The 16,312-nt window shown below is 43.5% G+C and overlaps 1 protein-coding gene across 2 annotated transcripts in view; it reads left to right on the top strand.

The window, feature by feature from the left end:
- Nucleotides 1-16,312, top strand: part of LOC127626646 (trinucleotide repeat-containing gene 6B protein-like) — a 28,757-nt gene extending 12,445 nt beyond the window's left edge. Inside the window, exons 5-21 of one of the 2 annotated variants that reach the window (XM_052102617.1) lie at nt 137-2,947; nt 4,072-4,236; nt 4,420-4,592; nt 4,711-4,782; nt 4,941-5,138; nt 5,325-5,444; nt 6,937-7,080; nt 7,181-7,297; nt 7,595-7,787; nt 10,860-11,021; nt 11,152-11,319; nt 11,475-11,615; nt 11,786-11,878; nt 12,064-12,279; nt 13,765-13,841; nt 13,936-14,075; nt 14,200-16,312. In XM_052102617.1, the coding sequence (XP_051958577.1) occupies nt 137-2,947; nt 4,072-4,236; nt 4,420-4,592; nt 4,711-4,782; nt 4,941-5,138; nt 5,325-5,444; nt 6,937-7,080; nt 7,181-7,297; nt 7,595-7,787; nt 10,860-11,021; nt 11,152-11,319; nt 11,475-11,615; nt 11,786-11,878; nt 12,064-12,279; nt 13,765-13,841; nt 13,936-14,075; nt 14,200-14,764 (5,555 nt within the window). In that variant the 3' untranslated portion in view covers nt 14,765-16,312. The remainder of the gene's footprint in view (nt 1-136; nt 2,948-4,071; nt 4,237-4,419; nt 4,593-4,710; nt 4,783-4,940; nt 5,139-5,324; nt 5,445-6,936; nt 7,081-7,180; nt 7,298-7,594; nt 7,788-10,859; nt 11,022-11,151; nt 11,320-11,474; nt 11,616-11,785; nt 11,879-12,063; nt 12,280-13,764; nt 13,842-13,935; nt 14,076-14,199) is intronic. The other variant, XM_052102618.1, reaches the window with a different exon arrangement.

The raw sequence follows: 16,312 nt of genomic DNA, 5'->3' as shown, positions 1-16,312 counted from the left end.
CATATTAAATCTAGTTTGTTCTTTTCTTTATGTTACAAGCATTTTTTGTTATTGTAATGCCCATTAGACCGAGGCAGTTTCTGGTTCTGCTCTGAAAGTATCCTAAAGAGTTTTGCTTTGATATTTTTTTTTTCAGATCCGATCCAGGGACCTGTGGGTCCAGCTGCTCCCTCACTGCCCCATACATCATCCTCCTCATCAATCGCTGCTTCTACTTCAAATTATGCAAATTCCATGTGGGGGACCAGCTCTGGCAGCCAACCCCTCTCTCAGGGCAGGGAAAAGATGATAGTGGACCGGTCAGACCTGGAGGAGTGGCCCAGTATTGCTGCTGGGGATGGGTTGAAGACAGGGGATACAGCAGGTACTGGAGGCGTGGATGTTAGTGGGATTCTGAACAGCAGCGCCTCATGGGGTGAGAGCTATCTCCAGCAGCAAGCAAAAGTTGTGGGAGGAGGGAATGGAGGTAGAAAAGGAGTCAATTCTGACAGCCCCTCCCCACCCACTTCCTCCAGTTCACCCAATGAATGTATGCAGTCTGGTAGTGTTTGGGCTTCATCCTCCCATGAACTCATTGGGGGAAATGCAGTAGCAGCAGGCTCATTGCCCTCCATATCCAAAGCTACCCCTCTCCCAGGGAACTCTGATGGCTCCCTTGGTGTCAGCTGTGGGATTCAAGGTGCCAATTTTACCCCTAATGCTGATCCCTCTGCTTGGCCAGCCCTGGTACAGGATGGGGCTGGGACAGTTGCAACAGAGGGTGGCTCCTCTTCCCTCCAAAGCTCATCATTGTCTGCCAGCAATGCTCTTTCTGTGAATCAATCCTCTCATCAGCACCAACTTCACCAAATGCAATCCAGAGACAGAGAGACATCCTGTGGAAAGTGGGGTAGTGCAGCACTGGAACCAGAAGCAGGACCAAAAAACACAGGAGTGACAGAGGTGGCTGAAATGAACTCTAGAACCACTGGTGTAGGGGATGCTTCCTCTTCCTCCTCCACCAGCTCCTCATTGTGGAAAGCTCAGCCTTTCCCTGCAAACTCCAAAATGGGTTCCTCAAGGACAGAATCTTGGAAGGATGAAGCAGGGGTGAGTTCCATGTCTGCTGAAGGAGGGAATGCATGGCGTTTCACTGGCCAGGAAGATTGCGAAGATTTGACAGGGGCAAGTGCATGGGGAACAGCAAGTGGGGGTCAGACCTCCGGGCTATCTCAGGGAGCATGGGGTGGGGACCAGATATTGGTTGGGGAATGGGGGACTTCGGGTGGTGGTGGAGGTGTCAGCAATCCAGCTGGGCAAGATGGATTAAGCAGTAAAAGCAGCAGCAGCAGCAGTGGTGGAAGTGTTGGCAACCCAACAGCTTCCTCCTCCACACCTTCAACTATGACAAAAGCTTGGGACAATCAGAAAGGAGTTGGGGATGTAGGGGTAGGAGACTCAAGTGAGTGGGGAGGCCAGGGTAGCAGAGGTGGGGGAGGTACCTCATCCTCTAGTGGTGGAGGAAACTCCAGAAGTGGCAGTCAGCGCCATGGCCACCACCGCTCTCATCAGCCTCCCAACCCTGAAGTGGCCTTAGAGAATCTGCTTAGCCGGTCTGACCTGGACCCCAGAGTGCTGTCCAACTCTGGCTGGGGTCAGACACAAATCCGTCAGAATGTGGCATGGGATTTTGAGGGTGGAGTTGCTGCTACACCAGGTGGAGTCAGTTCCTCTTCTACATTGAAAGCACCTGCCCACACCCAACCATTCTCTGGTTCTACTGGCACCACAACTACTGATCCATCTTCCTCCAATTTGCTCCAAGGTGCAACTCTGAATGCCAACTTGAACTCAAACTCCATCCTTGGACCACCGTCTGGCTCACCTGGTGAGAACTGGGACAACAGTAGTAGTAGCAGCAGCAGTTCTTCTTTGCACACTCGAGGCCCTCCACCTTCTAATGTCAATATGCATAACCCTGGCATCTCACAGTCTGTAGGTGGAGGAGGTAATCAAGCTGGTGTACAGGGCAAGCCATCGGGGGGCTGGGGAGGGACAGCATCATCAGAAGAGCAAGGGAAAGGTTGGGATAGCGAGGGACATGAGTGGCGAGAGCGCAGAGCAGGGAGTGGGGCAAGCGGGTGGGGAGATTTTCAAAAACAGGTTACTCCAGCAAGTGGAGGTAGTGGCTGGGGAGAAAGTCAGGAGGACAAAGGATCCCGGGGTTGGAAAGATATGGGGAGAGGGGATGCAGGTAATTGGGGGCAGAGAGCTAGCACCGACTGGGGAGAAAATGAACCCAAATCATGCAGTAGTGGTTGGGGGGGTGGGAAGGATAGTGGAGGTACTAGTGGGGACTCAGAAGTGGGTAAATGGGGTAATTGGGATGATGGAGCTCCTAGAGGTGCATGGGGAGCTGGAGGTAGAGGTGGAGGTGGAGACATGGGTAGTAAATCTCACCAAGGCTGGGGTGGGAAGATGCACCCTTCGCAGATGCCAAACAGCCAATTGGCCTCACAGAAAGGCCCGGCACAGCAGCAGCAACAATCACAGCCCCAGCAGTGTCAATCAATGGACACAGGGGCCATGCAAGGGGGCTGGGGTAGACCAGGAGGTCCTTCAGCCCAGAGCCAAAGTTCAGGGTGGACTTCAGGGCCCATACCCCAAAATGCCAGTGGCCCTGTAGACAGTTCAGAGCCCAGTGGTTGGGAGGAGCCTTCTCCACAGTCCATAAGCAGGAAGATGGAGATAGATGATGGAACATCTGCTTGGGGTGACCCTAACAACTACAACTACAAAAGTGTCAACTTATGGGACAAGAACAACCCCCCATCTGGCCAGGCACAATCAGTGTCCCCTCAGCAGGGACCCCCATCCCTGCAACAGCAGCCAACTGGAAGAATGCCTTCAGGCCTTGGGAATAGAGACATGAACCTTACACATTCATCCAGCAAGGGGCAAGGAACAGGTAAGACACTTCTGTACTTTTCTTTGAAATAACACATTAATAAATAGTACAGGTGAACCTCTTATGAGTTTGTTTTCTTTATTGAGATCTTTGTACCTTATATTTGCAAAACATCAAAACTCATTTTTACAAGAAACAGCATATTATTTTTTCAAAACAAAGGAGCGCTGTGCGCTAGTATGGTCATGTGATTTAAGTGTCTACACTGAGAGTGAGCATTGCGATGCAAAACTAGATGCATGCTCCCATTATTATCATCAATGCTTTCTACACTCAAAGCATTTATGAGACCAATCTGGTTTTTCGTCCTGCCCCACACCACTTGCTTGCAATGCAGATGGGGTGTAAACATCTATTTATATTAAAATTTTAATTAATAATCCGATTAATTCTAAAGGTTTTCCAATTAAATAAGTTATTTTATATATATATATATATATATATATATATATATATATATATATATAATATATATTTTATTTATTTATTTATTTTTTTTTGTTAAAAATTTTATAAGATTTTTTTTTCAATATTCATATTCAATGAATCCAAGAAAGGCAATATCAGGTAGGTTCGTTTGACTTAAATGTCTCCTCTGCATCAGTACAATGGCACTGTTTTATTTTAGAGATGGTATTGTATTTTAAGCAAAGAAATGTTATCAGTACTGATAACTGATTTTCTATCAGTAGTGGCCATCATAATGAGTTGGGTAGGCAACCAAATACAAATTTTAATCATGTTTGACCTGAGACCAGAGCGGTGTTGTGAGAGAGGTGTCATTTGCGCATTTGATTGGCACGGCCCTGAGGCGAGATCAGGCACACGGTTGTTTGGAAGCCTCAGAGAGCTGTGTGTGGGGGACACACCCTATGTCGACAGTAGTTTGTACTTGTAACCTAATTTATTTAAAAGAAATCATAATAAAAAATTGTATAAGTTGTTTTATTGAATAAAATGAATTTTCAGCACAGTATAAGACACATTTGGACAGTCACTTAAGTAAAATCTAAAAAATGAATACTGTGGCATTTGACATTATTTAGCTGTACTTTTTGGCAAAATCTGAATTTTCACATGGCATATCAAAAGACCATACTGAATGACGAGTGTTTATCTCGTAGCTTCGTCTGGATGGGGAGGTAGTGGCTCTCCTTCCAGTCCATGTGTGGACAACGGTACTGCTGCCTGGGGCAAGCCCACTGATGCACCCACTGGTTGGGGTGACCCTGAAGACACTGGCAAGACGTCAGGTTGGGGAGACCCCTCCCCCAATCCAGTGAAGTCTGGTGAGACTTCTATATAAGTTTAGTGCAAGAGAAGATAGTTTTGTGTTTTTGTGTTTCTCTACATGGGCAGCATATGTGTATCATTTATAGGCACATTTGTAAATACAAAGATCTCGAAAACATCATTGACAGTCACAATTATTCATGCTTCTGAACCTGTTAAAATTTTTTTGTTTTTTACAGGTTCAAAGTCTATGCAAGAAGGTTGGGGTGAAGGAGAAGGCTCAGTCAGTGTGTCACGTCACTCCAGCTGGGAGGATGAAGATGAGAGTGGTGGTGTGTGGAACAATGCTTGTTCGCAAGGCAGCAGCTCCTCATACAACTCGGGAGGCTGGGGAGCCAAGAAGGGCAGCAAGGTATATGAATATCAAGCCAGCTGAATTGAAAGCTTTTGGACTGCAAATTTGACACATTAGTTAATAATAAGTAATAGACAGTGTTTAGTGTAACAACTATGTCTGTATCGTGCTTCAGGGCTCCATGAAGGGTGCAGGAGACTCTTGGATGAACCCTATGACAAGACAGTTCTCAAAAATGGGAATGCTGGTAAGACCTAATGGAAATGCATTGATAATATTATTTTTTTAATTATTTATCACAATTTAATTTAGGAGATAATTTTCCTCTTAAAAATGACAGTTTTTATTAACTGAGTATACATTTGGATGTTTGTGAGGTTTACTAATGCAGAGAGTTTCTTATAGGGAGAGGACCCCAATGGTCGTTCCTTGGATCTGGCCCCTGGTCCTCCACAGGATAAAAAGTTGGAAGGAGAGAAGCGAGGCATGTGCTTGAATGAGTACAATGGAGAGATGCATAAAGGAGGACGTGCAGGAACAGTCTTCCGTTCACCTGGTTCCAAAGAGATTGGGGCTTGTGAACCAGGGCCTTACTATGACAAGGTAGTTGAAAATGATGGAAATCAATATTTCTTGATGTTTTTGTGTACCTTAGCCCTTAATGTCTTATTACCATTACTGGTAGTGTAAACTTTGTAATTACTCTTATCAAGAGTCCTTGCTTTCTACTAATCATGATGTCATTTGTGTCAGTGGAACTGTTTACTAATCCTCTGTCTTTTTATTCAGACGGGAGGTCAGTTGTTTAGTAGCGGAGGTGGGATGGCACAGCCCAGGCACCAACCAGGGGTGTCGCCCATCAACCCATCAGTACGAGCGCAAGTGCCTCATCAGTTCCTGTCACCTCAGGTACTTATAGTGCAGCTAGTTTTTAATGTACCTGCTGATTGCATTACTATTGCTGGTCTTATAGTTAATAAAGTTCATAGTCAGTTTTGATTCTGTGATGTCTTTAAGCCACAGTAATTTGGACCACAGAAATGCAGATGGCTGCAGTGTAAGCTAGGTGGGAGCTTGGTAATGGGAATAAAGAGGCATTCACACTAGACGTGTTCTTATGTTAAAAACAGCTTCGCAATGGAATTGAACAGAAGGCATGTGTAAAGGGGTTAAGATGAGCAAGGAGGATACGAGAACCAGCTTGACAATATAAATAAAGTTTAATGATAAACTTAATCAAAAACATAAACACATACAGGGCAGCTGCCTGTAATTCTCTCTCTCGAACTGTCGTCACCAGCCGCCTTTATCCCTCGCGCGCCCCATCAGGCTGATAGGGGACCGGGGGCGCGTCGTTCCAGCCCGGCCCCACCCTCCTCCGCTCTAAACAAGCCCACGGCATGACGTACATCCTCCCCCTCCTCTCCGTGAGGGTGGGGCGTGCCTTGTGCCCCGTCTGCCGGCTGGTCATCCCTGCCTTCCTCGACCTGGGAGGAGACAAAACAAAAAATAGGCGAGGGTATGGCCAACACGGAGAGACAGAGCAGAGAGAGAGAAAAAGAAAGTCACTCACCGGTTCTCTGATGCGCCATCGTGTGCTCCTCGATCACTCCTCCACCCTCTCAGGCGGACAGCAGCCACTCCTCCCCGGGTGGACCGGAGTCAGATCTCCAACCCCCAGTGGACAGAACGCCCCTCCGTGTTTCCGGTGACCCGTGGGGATACTCCTCTGCCCCTGGCAGCGACCCTACCACTCCAGGCGGTCGGGTAGTCCAGTCCTCATTCGCCCCGCTGACGGTGGCTGTTCCCCGCAGTCGGGCTACTCTGTCCCCCGGCGGATGGCAGCGGCGCTCCCCTGGGTGGACGGCAGTGTCGAGGACTCTACGACGGGCATCCCTCCTCCTTCCCGGGTTTCTGCACCAATGTAAAGGGGCTAAGATGGGCAAGGAGGCGGCGAGAACCGGCTTGACAATATAAATAACGTTTAATTATGAACTTAAACACATATACTGGGCAGCTCCCTGTAATTCTCTCTCTCCCGAACTGTCGTCACCGGCCACCTTTATCCCTCGCGCACCCCATCAGGCTGATTGGGAACCGGGTGCGCATCGTTCCAGCCCTGCCCTCCTCCGCTCTACAGCGTGTTTATAGGCACATTAACTTATATACGCTGTTGCTAATGCAATCCCTCAATACACTCAAGATACTTATCCTGCCTCCAGATTTATCTGGCCCATTGTTATAAATGCTACATGTCAACAATTTAACGATTTATAACCTGACACTGTATCTTAAAGATGGCACGAGACATTGAAAAAACAGCAAGATGCGGCTCAGAAACTAAAACGTTGGAACACATCCTGTGAGAATGGCCCCTTACTGTTTTTCTGTTGTGTTCAAGGTGCCAGGCTCTGTGCTTAAGCAGATGCCTCCTCCCACTGGAGGCATTGGAGGTGTAGGAGGCGGCATGTTTCCTCCACAGCTTTCCCCACAGCACATTGCCATGCTCAGCAGCATCTACCCCCCTCAAATCCAGTTCCAGCTGGTGAGTGATTCGATTTCATCTATACAGGAATCACAATCCACTCTGTACAGTTCTGACTTGTGCTAGGTTTTTTCACCCGGTGACTCATGCTTTCTCGCAGGCCTGTCAGCTGCTGTTGCAACAGCAACCGCAGCAGCAGCAACAACAACAGCAGCAGCTGCTGCAGAACCAGCGCAAGTTTCCCCCAAATATACGGCAACAAGCAGATCCCCAACAGGTGCTGTTTTCATTTCATACACAGGACAGTATCCACAACAGTAATTGGTTACTGTCAAAAGAAAAGTCACAGGACTTCACTGATTTTACACAATTCTCATTATATTTTAAATGAATGTTTCTTCATATAATTTTAAACCAATACTAAAACCCTTTATAACATAAGTCACACATTGTGTCACATTAACAGACCAAATATTTGTAAAATTGTGACAATCCTCAGCAAATTTGAAATTGTGGTAGCTCTTACTAAAATCTTGCTGCTGTGATGTTAAATTGTACTTTGTTTTTCCTTCAGCTTGCCAGAATTATGGCTGTTCTTCAGCAGCAGAGACAGCAGCAAGTGGGTGGTACAGGGGGCAGCTCCAAACTCTCCCCTTCTCACCTTAGTGGGAGTGGCCCAAAGATGCCCATGTCAGACCCCCTCTCACACTCTGGCTTGGCAGGCTCTGTTGTAGACCTGCATCAGAAAACACCAGGCTCTTATTCTGGTAAGTCTGTTCTTATTTTATAGAGCCCCAAGTTTGTGTCAATTAGGGATGCCTTTCTCTACTCTTGCACGCTCTCCATTTCATTGGCATTTTTCAGGACAGTGCGCACACCTGATGATAAAGGTTTTATCTTCTACTCCCAGAGCAAACAGATAGAACAGTGCATATGGGATGCTTGATACATTTCTGAAGCAACAACTGTGCTATTTAAACCACTTTACTATCACCTGTGCAGGTGAGGAGAGGAGAAGCTGACAGCTGCACACTCTCATAGAAGCAAATATATCTCTCATCCTGGACCAGCAGCTTCCATTTGTGCTTAAAAATGAAAATGAATTGCATAACATGTATTCATTTTAAATAATAATTATATACTATTAAATGATTTCCAATGCTTCAACTAATTATATTATTATTTTTGTTTAAGGAATAGTATTCGGTGTGTTTTGATGGAGAACCAATATTGTTTTGTGCAAGGTTCTAAAGAAAGAAACTGAAAAACTAAGATACACTTTTAAACTATAGAACCATTTATTTAATCTTGTGGATGATCCATGTTTTGTTCACAGCGCATACTGAATGTAAAAGGCCAGTTTATGTAATGTGACTCATTCTGATTTTTAAAACAACTGTTATATAAAAAGCTGAAAGGGAAAAAATATAAATTTTGAAGAAACTTAAAAAAATAAAGATATTGTGGGACAAGATGCTCGTGATGCATCGAGAATCGTTTTATAATTGAATCATTATCCTTTGAATTGTAATCGAATTGTGAGGCCAGTGATGATTTACACTTCTAATGGGTTGTGTCCCCATCTTCTGATTGGCATCACCAGCAGGTGGGTGTGTCTTTAAAACCCAGACTATACAATCTAGAGGGGGTCCAATAGAATTGATGTAAAATCTTAAATTGCATAAGGCGCACGCACCCTTGCATCTCTAGATGTAGACTTTTTTTTTTTTATCTTAGCCCACACTCCCTCCTTCAATACCAAGTTTAAATCTTTCTCCCATAATCTCTTGATAGAAGTTAAAGCTCCATCCCCCAGACTCTGAATTATCAGGGAGTAATACACTACCTCATGACCTTTTCCAAAAGCAGTAATCACCACTCCCTGAGTATCTGCTGCTTTAGGGGGGGGGTGTATGCTACTCCCAAAATTAGTATAGAGCAGGGGGCGCAACTGTAAATACCTTAAGAATTGAGACCTGGGGATCCCAAAATGTTGAACTATATTTTCAAAGCATCTCAACACTCCACACTCCTATAGGTCACTGAGCGTATTAACCTCCCTCACAATTCACTCTGTCCAGCAGAAAGGGGACTTCTTAATACATAACTTTGGGTTCAGCCATATGCTCGAAGCAACAATTAAGGAAATGTCCAAATTAAACACTCTGGACACATTTGTCTATACCACGTGCAATTGTGAGATAACAGGGTGTAACTTCTCCGGTTAGTTTGATAGAAAGGCTTTGCAATGGCGAAATAGGGGCAAGAACTTCCTTTTCAATACAAAACCAGGGAGGGGCTCTCTCAGGTGGGAGCGACCAATGAGCCAAATGTCTGAGACCGAATGCATAATAATAAAACAAAATCTTAGGTAGGCCTAGCCCACCTTTGTCAACTGGCCTATGCAGTTTACTGAAATGTAATCTGGGATGCTTACCATTCCAAATTAAGGACTTCTTTATGCTGTCAAATTGCTTGAAATAGGAGAGGGGGACATCTACAAGGAGAGATAGTAACAAGTAGTTAAATTTTGAAATACAGTTCATTTTAATAATATTAACTGCGCAAAAAACTTTTTATTAAAGGGCCAAAATTAACTTTGGGCCACTGCAAGATCCCTGTCTGAAAAGTCATTACCAGGCAGTACGCTGTCAGAGACAAAGCTTCGGATTTAGACCAGTTAACTCTGTATCCTGAGAACTTGGAAAAGGAATTAATAATTCTTTGGTGACAAGACATAGATCTAGTGGGGTCAGTGACGAATAATAAAATATCATCTGCGTAAAGCAAAAGCTTATGCGCCACACCTCCCACCATTTCCCCTGGAAAATCATCCTCCTTTCTTATCGTGGCTGCTAATGATTCCAGGGAAAGAGGGCATCCCTGCCGGGTGCCCCTGTCCAGAGAAAAATAATCTGAAATTAATCCATTCGTTTGTACCGCCACTTCCGGGTGTCCATCAAGTAACTTAATCCAACCAATACAAGTATTCCCAATAAATCCATACAAGTGTTGCCTTTTCTGAAACCTTTATTGTTGACTACTGGATAATGCATCAGCAAAATTAATATTAATTTCCATGAACATTTTCAGTAAAAACAATTTCCTCATTGTATCTGGACTAATTGGGTTCGGATCTCATTCGTGTTCACTTACATTGTGATAGTATATCAGTCCACTTTTCATTAACACACATTTTTTGGAGCTCTATTGGTCAACTTAAATATTAATGTGATTTGTAATAATAATACAAATTTGAGTAATATTATATAATTCAGTCATAATTTTGTAACTCCCTTAAAAACCCTCAGGCTTTTATTTTGGCAGAACACTCCAGGAAGACCTTTTGAGTTTCTGTCTGAAGGTCACCGTAGATTTAAAATGCTTCTCATTTAAAATCTGGTGAAATGCTCCTCTGTTGCCGAACTATCAAGCATCTACATCTCAGATGGAGTTCGTGTGGAGCGCTCTCATATTGCAAGCCATTGTTAGAGCACTGAAAACAGCAGCACATTTCGAGCCCCACGTGTGCATTTTGCGATTTACAAAACTATCATATGGCTTCAAGAGACTTTGAATATAATGCACACATCATATGGACTACTTTAATGTTGCTTTTATGGGTTTTTTATGTCATTTTCGGAGCCTGACAGAAACATCCATGACTTACGGAATAGGATTTGGTTCGGTCTTGTTATCCGGTATAAACATTTGAGTATTGGAGCAAATATTAATCCAGGGATTGGTCCCTAGTGTCAATGTAATAGATGTTGGCAATTGAAACAAGACTTTATGACATTGTATTTTTACCTTCTCTTTCTGCGTTCTGTCTTTTGAAGGGTTTGGGCCGGGAGTGAGCCTCTCTGGTCTGGAACTGGGGCCTATGGTTGGTGGCCAGGCTGGTTTGAAGGACAATGGTGGACAACAGTCCCGTTTTAAGTGGATGATGGAAGGTCACTCCCCAGCACCCTCCCCTCCTGATAGCACTCTCCATAAAAATGGTAAGAGATATTTTTTTTTTTAACACTTATGGGTTTGTGTAACTCATACAAAGACATCGTCTCAAAAATGTATGGTACAAGTTTAGCAGTCTTTGTGATTTCTTATTGCTTATGTTTGTGTAACGTGTAGGTCCCATTGCTGCTCCTCTCAAAATGAGAGGTGGTTCCCCATATTCCCAGTATGAGCTGCTGGGAAGTGAGGGTTTATGTGTGCCTCCACAAGGGCCTTCAGATCACTGGCACCGAAGTCCTGGAAACAAGATGGGCACAAAGACTGGCACATCAAGCTGGCCTCCAGGTAAATGGTGATGCATATCTGAGCATTCAGAAAAATACAACTTTTTCTACTGTATTGTTTGTATATAGCATTATCAAAAATATGTGTATATAATTTTCATCATATCTATTGTGAATATACCCAATATGCATTTTATTGTGGTTATCGCTCTTTAGAGTTTCAACCAGGAGTGCCTTGGAAAGGAATTCAGAGTGTGGACCCTGAATCTGATCCCTACATAACACCTGGGAGTATGCTGAACTCATCGATGTCAAGCCTCAACGACACTGAGCACCAGTTGCTAAGAGATAACACAGGTACAGCTCCATATATTTGCTGGTATATATAATGATGGTGGCATTGATTTCTCATTTCAAATGTAACTCTTCCAGCACAAACACACAGAGCTCCAAGCTTTGAATTTTAGAAGTAATTTACATACACATGTAAATACTCACAAATAAGTCTTTTACATTTTTCTGCACAGAATCAAATCCCTCCCTCAACACCTTGCTGCCTTCACCAGGTGCCTGGCCCTACAGTGCCTCAGAAAGCCCCCATAACAATGCACACAACCAAGGTAACAAGCAATGTGTAGCTTTCTCTTGAGGGTTGCATCATTTACCTTCCCTTTTGATGTCACATTTTATTTGATATGATCAAAAGAAGACATTTCAGACTTAATTTGATGTAATATAAAATATAAATTTTGGGCCTCTGTATTGTATTCAGTCATTTAAATTATTGTGCTTCACATTCTTACAGCTAAGTACCCAGACTACAAGCCCAGCTGGCCACCTGAGCCCATAGGGCACAACAAGCCTTGGAAGACCAATCGCAACAGCTCACATCTGCCACGCCCACCTCCCGGACTTACCCATCAGAAGCAGCCCTCAGTGTCTCCCTGGGCGGGAGGAGGTCCACGATTTGGTAGAGGATGGGGTGGTTCTGGAGGCAGCCAAGAAAACAGATTTGGGCCTGGTAATAGAACACCTTTGAAAACTAAAAGCTGTAACACATTAAACAAAAATACAAGAACACATGGGTTATCTTCACAACATTGTACCTGCATTCATGCCTTGTCTAATAGCAAATGAGTTATATACAGTGGCAAGAAGTATGTGAACCCTTTGGAATGACCTGCATTTTTGTATAAATTTGTCTTAAAAACTGATTTGATCTTCATCTAAGTTACAATATGAACAGACACAATCTGTTTTAACAATTAACACACAAATTATTGTATTGTGCTTGTAAATATTAAATACACCATTCAAACATTCAGTGTAGGTTGTAAAAAGTATGTGAACCCCTAGGCTAATGACATCAACAAAAGCTAATTAGAGTCAGTTGGCAAACCTGGCATCTAATTAATGAAACGAGATTGGAGGTGTGGGTTACAGCTTCTTTGACCTAATGCACTCAAATATTTTGAGATTGCTATTCACAAGAAACAACTGCTGATGTGGGCCATGCCTCACAAAAAAGAGATCTCAGAAGACCTACGATCAAGAAATGTGGAAAGAGTTACAAATTTATCTCGAAGAGCTTAGATATTTATTTGTCCACAGTTCGACAAATTGTCTATAAATGGAGACGATCTAGTACTGTGGCTACTCTACATTGAAGTGGCCATCCAGCCAAGATGACTCGAAGGGCACAGCGTAGAATGCTTGAGGTAAAAAGAACCCTAGAGGGACAGATAAAGACATGAAGGAATCATTGGAACTGGTTAACATCTCAGTTCATGAGTCTACTATGAAAACATCATCCCTACGGTGGAGGAAGCATCATGATTTGGTGCTGCTTCGGGACCTGTACCGCTTGCCATCATCAAAGGGAAAAATGTATTCCCAAGTTTATAAAGATATCCTAGAGTATAATGTCAGGGTGGCTGTGCACAAGCTGACACTCAGTAAATCTACTACGGTATTTCTTCAAAAACAGAAAATACACCTTTTGGAGTGGGCCAGTAAGAGCCCAGAGAATGACCTCAAGAGAACTGTTCACACCAGATATCCAAGTAGTTCTGTCAGGAAGAATGGTCCCAAATTCCTTCCTGAATGTTGAGCAGGTCTAATCCGCATCTACCGGAAATACTTGGTTGAGGCTATTGCTGCCAAAGGATAATCGACCAGTTATTTAATCCAAGGGTTCACTTTTTCCGCAGCACTATGAAAGTTTAATGGAATGAAAGGCATGAAAGATTCTAATCGTTTGAGTGTTGTTAGCTAAAAACACATTGTGTTTGTCTATTCTTGTGACTTTGATGAAGATGAGATCACATTTTATGACCAATTAATGCAGAAAATCAGCTAATTCCAAAGGGTTCACATATTTTTCTTGCCACTGTAATATGATGGTTTCAGATGTTATTCTAAAATGAATAATTCACTGTAAGCACAGCTTTTTTTAACAATTTGCAAATGATCAGAGGAGGGTAAATGGTCTCTCGATCTGTATTAGGATCTGGAGCTGCGTGGAGTGAAGGAGGATCCTCTAGAGGAAGCTGCTGGCTTGTGCTAAGTAATCTTACCCCTCAGGTGTGCATGTTATGTCTTATGTTTGGTAACTTTGTTACTTTTCAATAATTTCTCTAACCTCATTGTACTCATTTGGATAATTTACTCCCTGCAGATCGATGGCTCCACCTTGCGGACTATATGTATGCAGCATGGTCCTCTGTTGACCTTTCACCTTGGTCTGACACAAGGTAGTGCTCTGATTCGCTACAGTACACGTCAAGAAGCAGCCAAAGCCCAGGGCGCACTTCACATGTAAGTGTCTGCACCCAGAACCATTACCATAATACTCTTTTCATATAATTTGAATTTTCATGTTCCAGTACCTTGTAGATATTTTCCAAACTGTAGTGTTTGTCTTATCAAAATTGTCTTCCAGGTGTGTTTTAGGTAATACCACAATCCTGGCTGAGTTTGTGAGTGAGGAGGAGGTTGCTCGTTATTTTGCACATTCCCAAGCTGGAGCTGCTGGAAGTAGCAGTGGAAGTGTTGGGGCTGGTGGAGCGGGGTCTGGACCAGTAGGTTTGACAGGGTCATCAGGGGCCGGTGCTGTGGGTACTATCAGTTCTGGGAGTGCCGATAGGGAACGGGCTGGAGTGGGAAGTTCAGCAGCAGGAGCAAGTAACAACGGTGGTGGAACGGGGCCCACGGGCTCTAACTGGCAGAGTTTGGATGGTACGGGGAGCTCCCCAGACCCAGCCTCTGCTCAGGGAGCAGGTTTGAGCATTTTTGCCCAGTGGAGCAGCAATGGTGCTGGTGGTAGTGTGGGCAGCAATGCAGGGGTCATTGATCCTGGCAGGGCAGGGTTATGGGGGGGCATGACTGCTGGGTACACAAGCAGCAGTCTGTGGGGGTCTCCAGCCATGGAAGATCGGCACCAGATGAGCAGCCCTGCAGCACTGTTGCCTGGAGACCTGCTGGGAGGAGGGGCAGACTCTATTTGACTGATGCAGAAATTTACTGACAAATAGACATGCAGCAACACACATGACAGATATATAAATGTAACAAGAAGTTATTCTCCTAATAATATAGGAACATTCATCACAATAAAAGCAGTTTGTGCACATACATGCGCCACAGTCACTGGCCGGGCGGTAAATGCATAAAAATACAGCCAAGTATTTAGTATACATTTGTAAAACCAGTGTTCATGTGTTTCAAAGATAAGCACTCAAACAGCAGGTACAGAGTTACACTTAATCTCATTTGTGCTGAGAAGCAGACCAACTGCATTACATAAAACATAAATTTAGACAAAATTATAGACAACACTGGTTACAAATGTACACTGTTTTACATCATTTATACCTGAGCTGTGATCCGTACTCTGTTCCCCATAATCCAGTCTCCATGACACAGCCTGTCCTCTGAAGCATGGAGGAGCAGTGTGTGGAACAGTTTTACACAAGCAAGGTAGTAGGGTTAGCAACCAATACACGCACACACAAATATCCCATTTCTTCTTACCCTTAAATGAAGACTTCTACAGCAAGACTTGAACAGGACACACAAACAGTTGAACTTTATACTGACTCAACTGGATGAATCCTAACCTTGAGGTCATAGAGATCACACTAGCATACTGAGATGCTCTCAGGCATGCACTGTAAAGGACAAACAAGATAGAAAAAGGACAAAAATATGCATCATACAATGTTCGTAGGGCACTCAGCGTAAAGGATGATACATTGTGTTACAGCTCCATTGTCATGCAGACTTAAATTACTCAAACACTGTTCTGATGTCTGACAAACTGTATCTTGTTGTCTTTATTTGTTTTAAATGACAGTGAAATCCAAAAATGTTTTTGTTTTTCAAACGCTGACCTCGTTTTTTTTTTTTAATCAAGTATGTTGTCATAATGACGATCACTTGGATGTTACTTAGCTGTGCAAGGTGCCCTTTCTGCCTGTGCGTGCGTGCGTGTGTGAAGTCCCCGGTAGATGAGGCAACGTTTGGAGTGTTTGCGAGGCATCAATGAATGTGTGTGGCAGCCAGAGATTAACAAGCATGGTGTATTTACAAAGATCAGTGCTGGATTACGGAGGCGAGTATGTATAAGTGACCGCTTATTTCAGGTGTTTGATGTCTATGTGTGCATGATGTGTATGCTGGTGTGGCTGTGCGTGTGATTGTAGACGGCAAGTTCAAGAACATTGGCACTAATGAATATTTCTTAAGTTGTGGTTTTAGCAGCCTTTATTGTTTTATATATTGTCTGAATTGCAATAATAATAATAAAGAAAAAAGATTTTTTTAGAAGATGCAACCAACTGAAGGCATTCATACTGAAACATGAAACATGCCAAACCTTATTGTACCAAGCTGAGCTGGATGGTGTTTTAGGAACACTTAAAAGTTACCAATTGTTTATTTTTGTTGTTGTGTACCATTATAAATTAAGGCGGGCTTTATCACTCATGTTCAGTTTTTTTTTTTGATTTTACAAAATAAATTAATACCAAAAAAAGAACAAGACAATTAATAAA

The sequence above is a fragment of the Xyrauchen texanus genome, chromosome 33 (genome assembly GCF_025860055.1).
Source record: "Xyrauchen texanus isolate HMW12.3.18 chromosome 33, RBS_HiC_50CHRs, whole genome shotgun sequence".
NCBI classification, from domain to species: Eukaryota; Metazoa; Chordata; class Actinopteri; order Cypriniformes; family Catostomidae; genus Xyrauchen; species Xyrauchen texanus.
The sequence above is the reverse complement of the archived record's forward strand: the minus strand, read 5'-3'. Positions and strand labels throughout refer to the sequence as shown.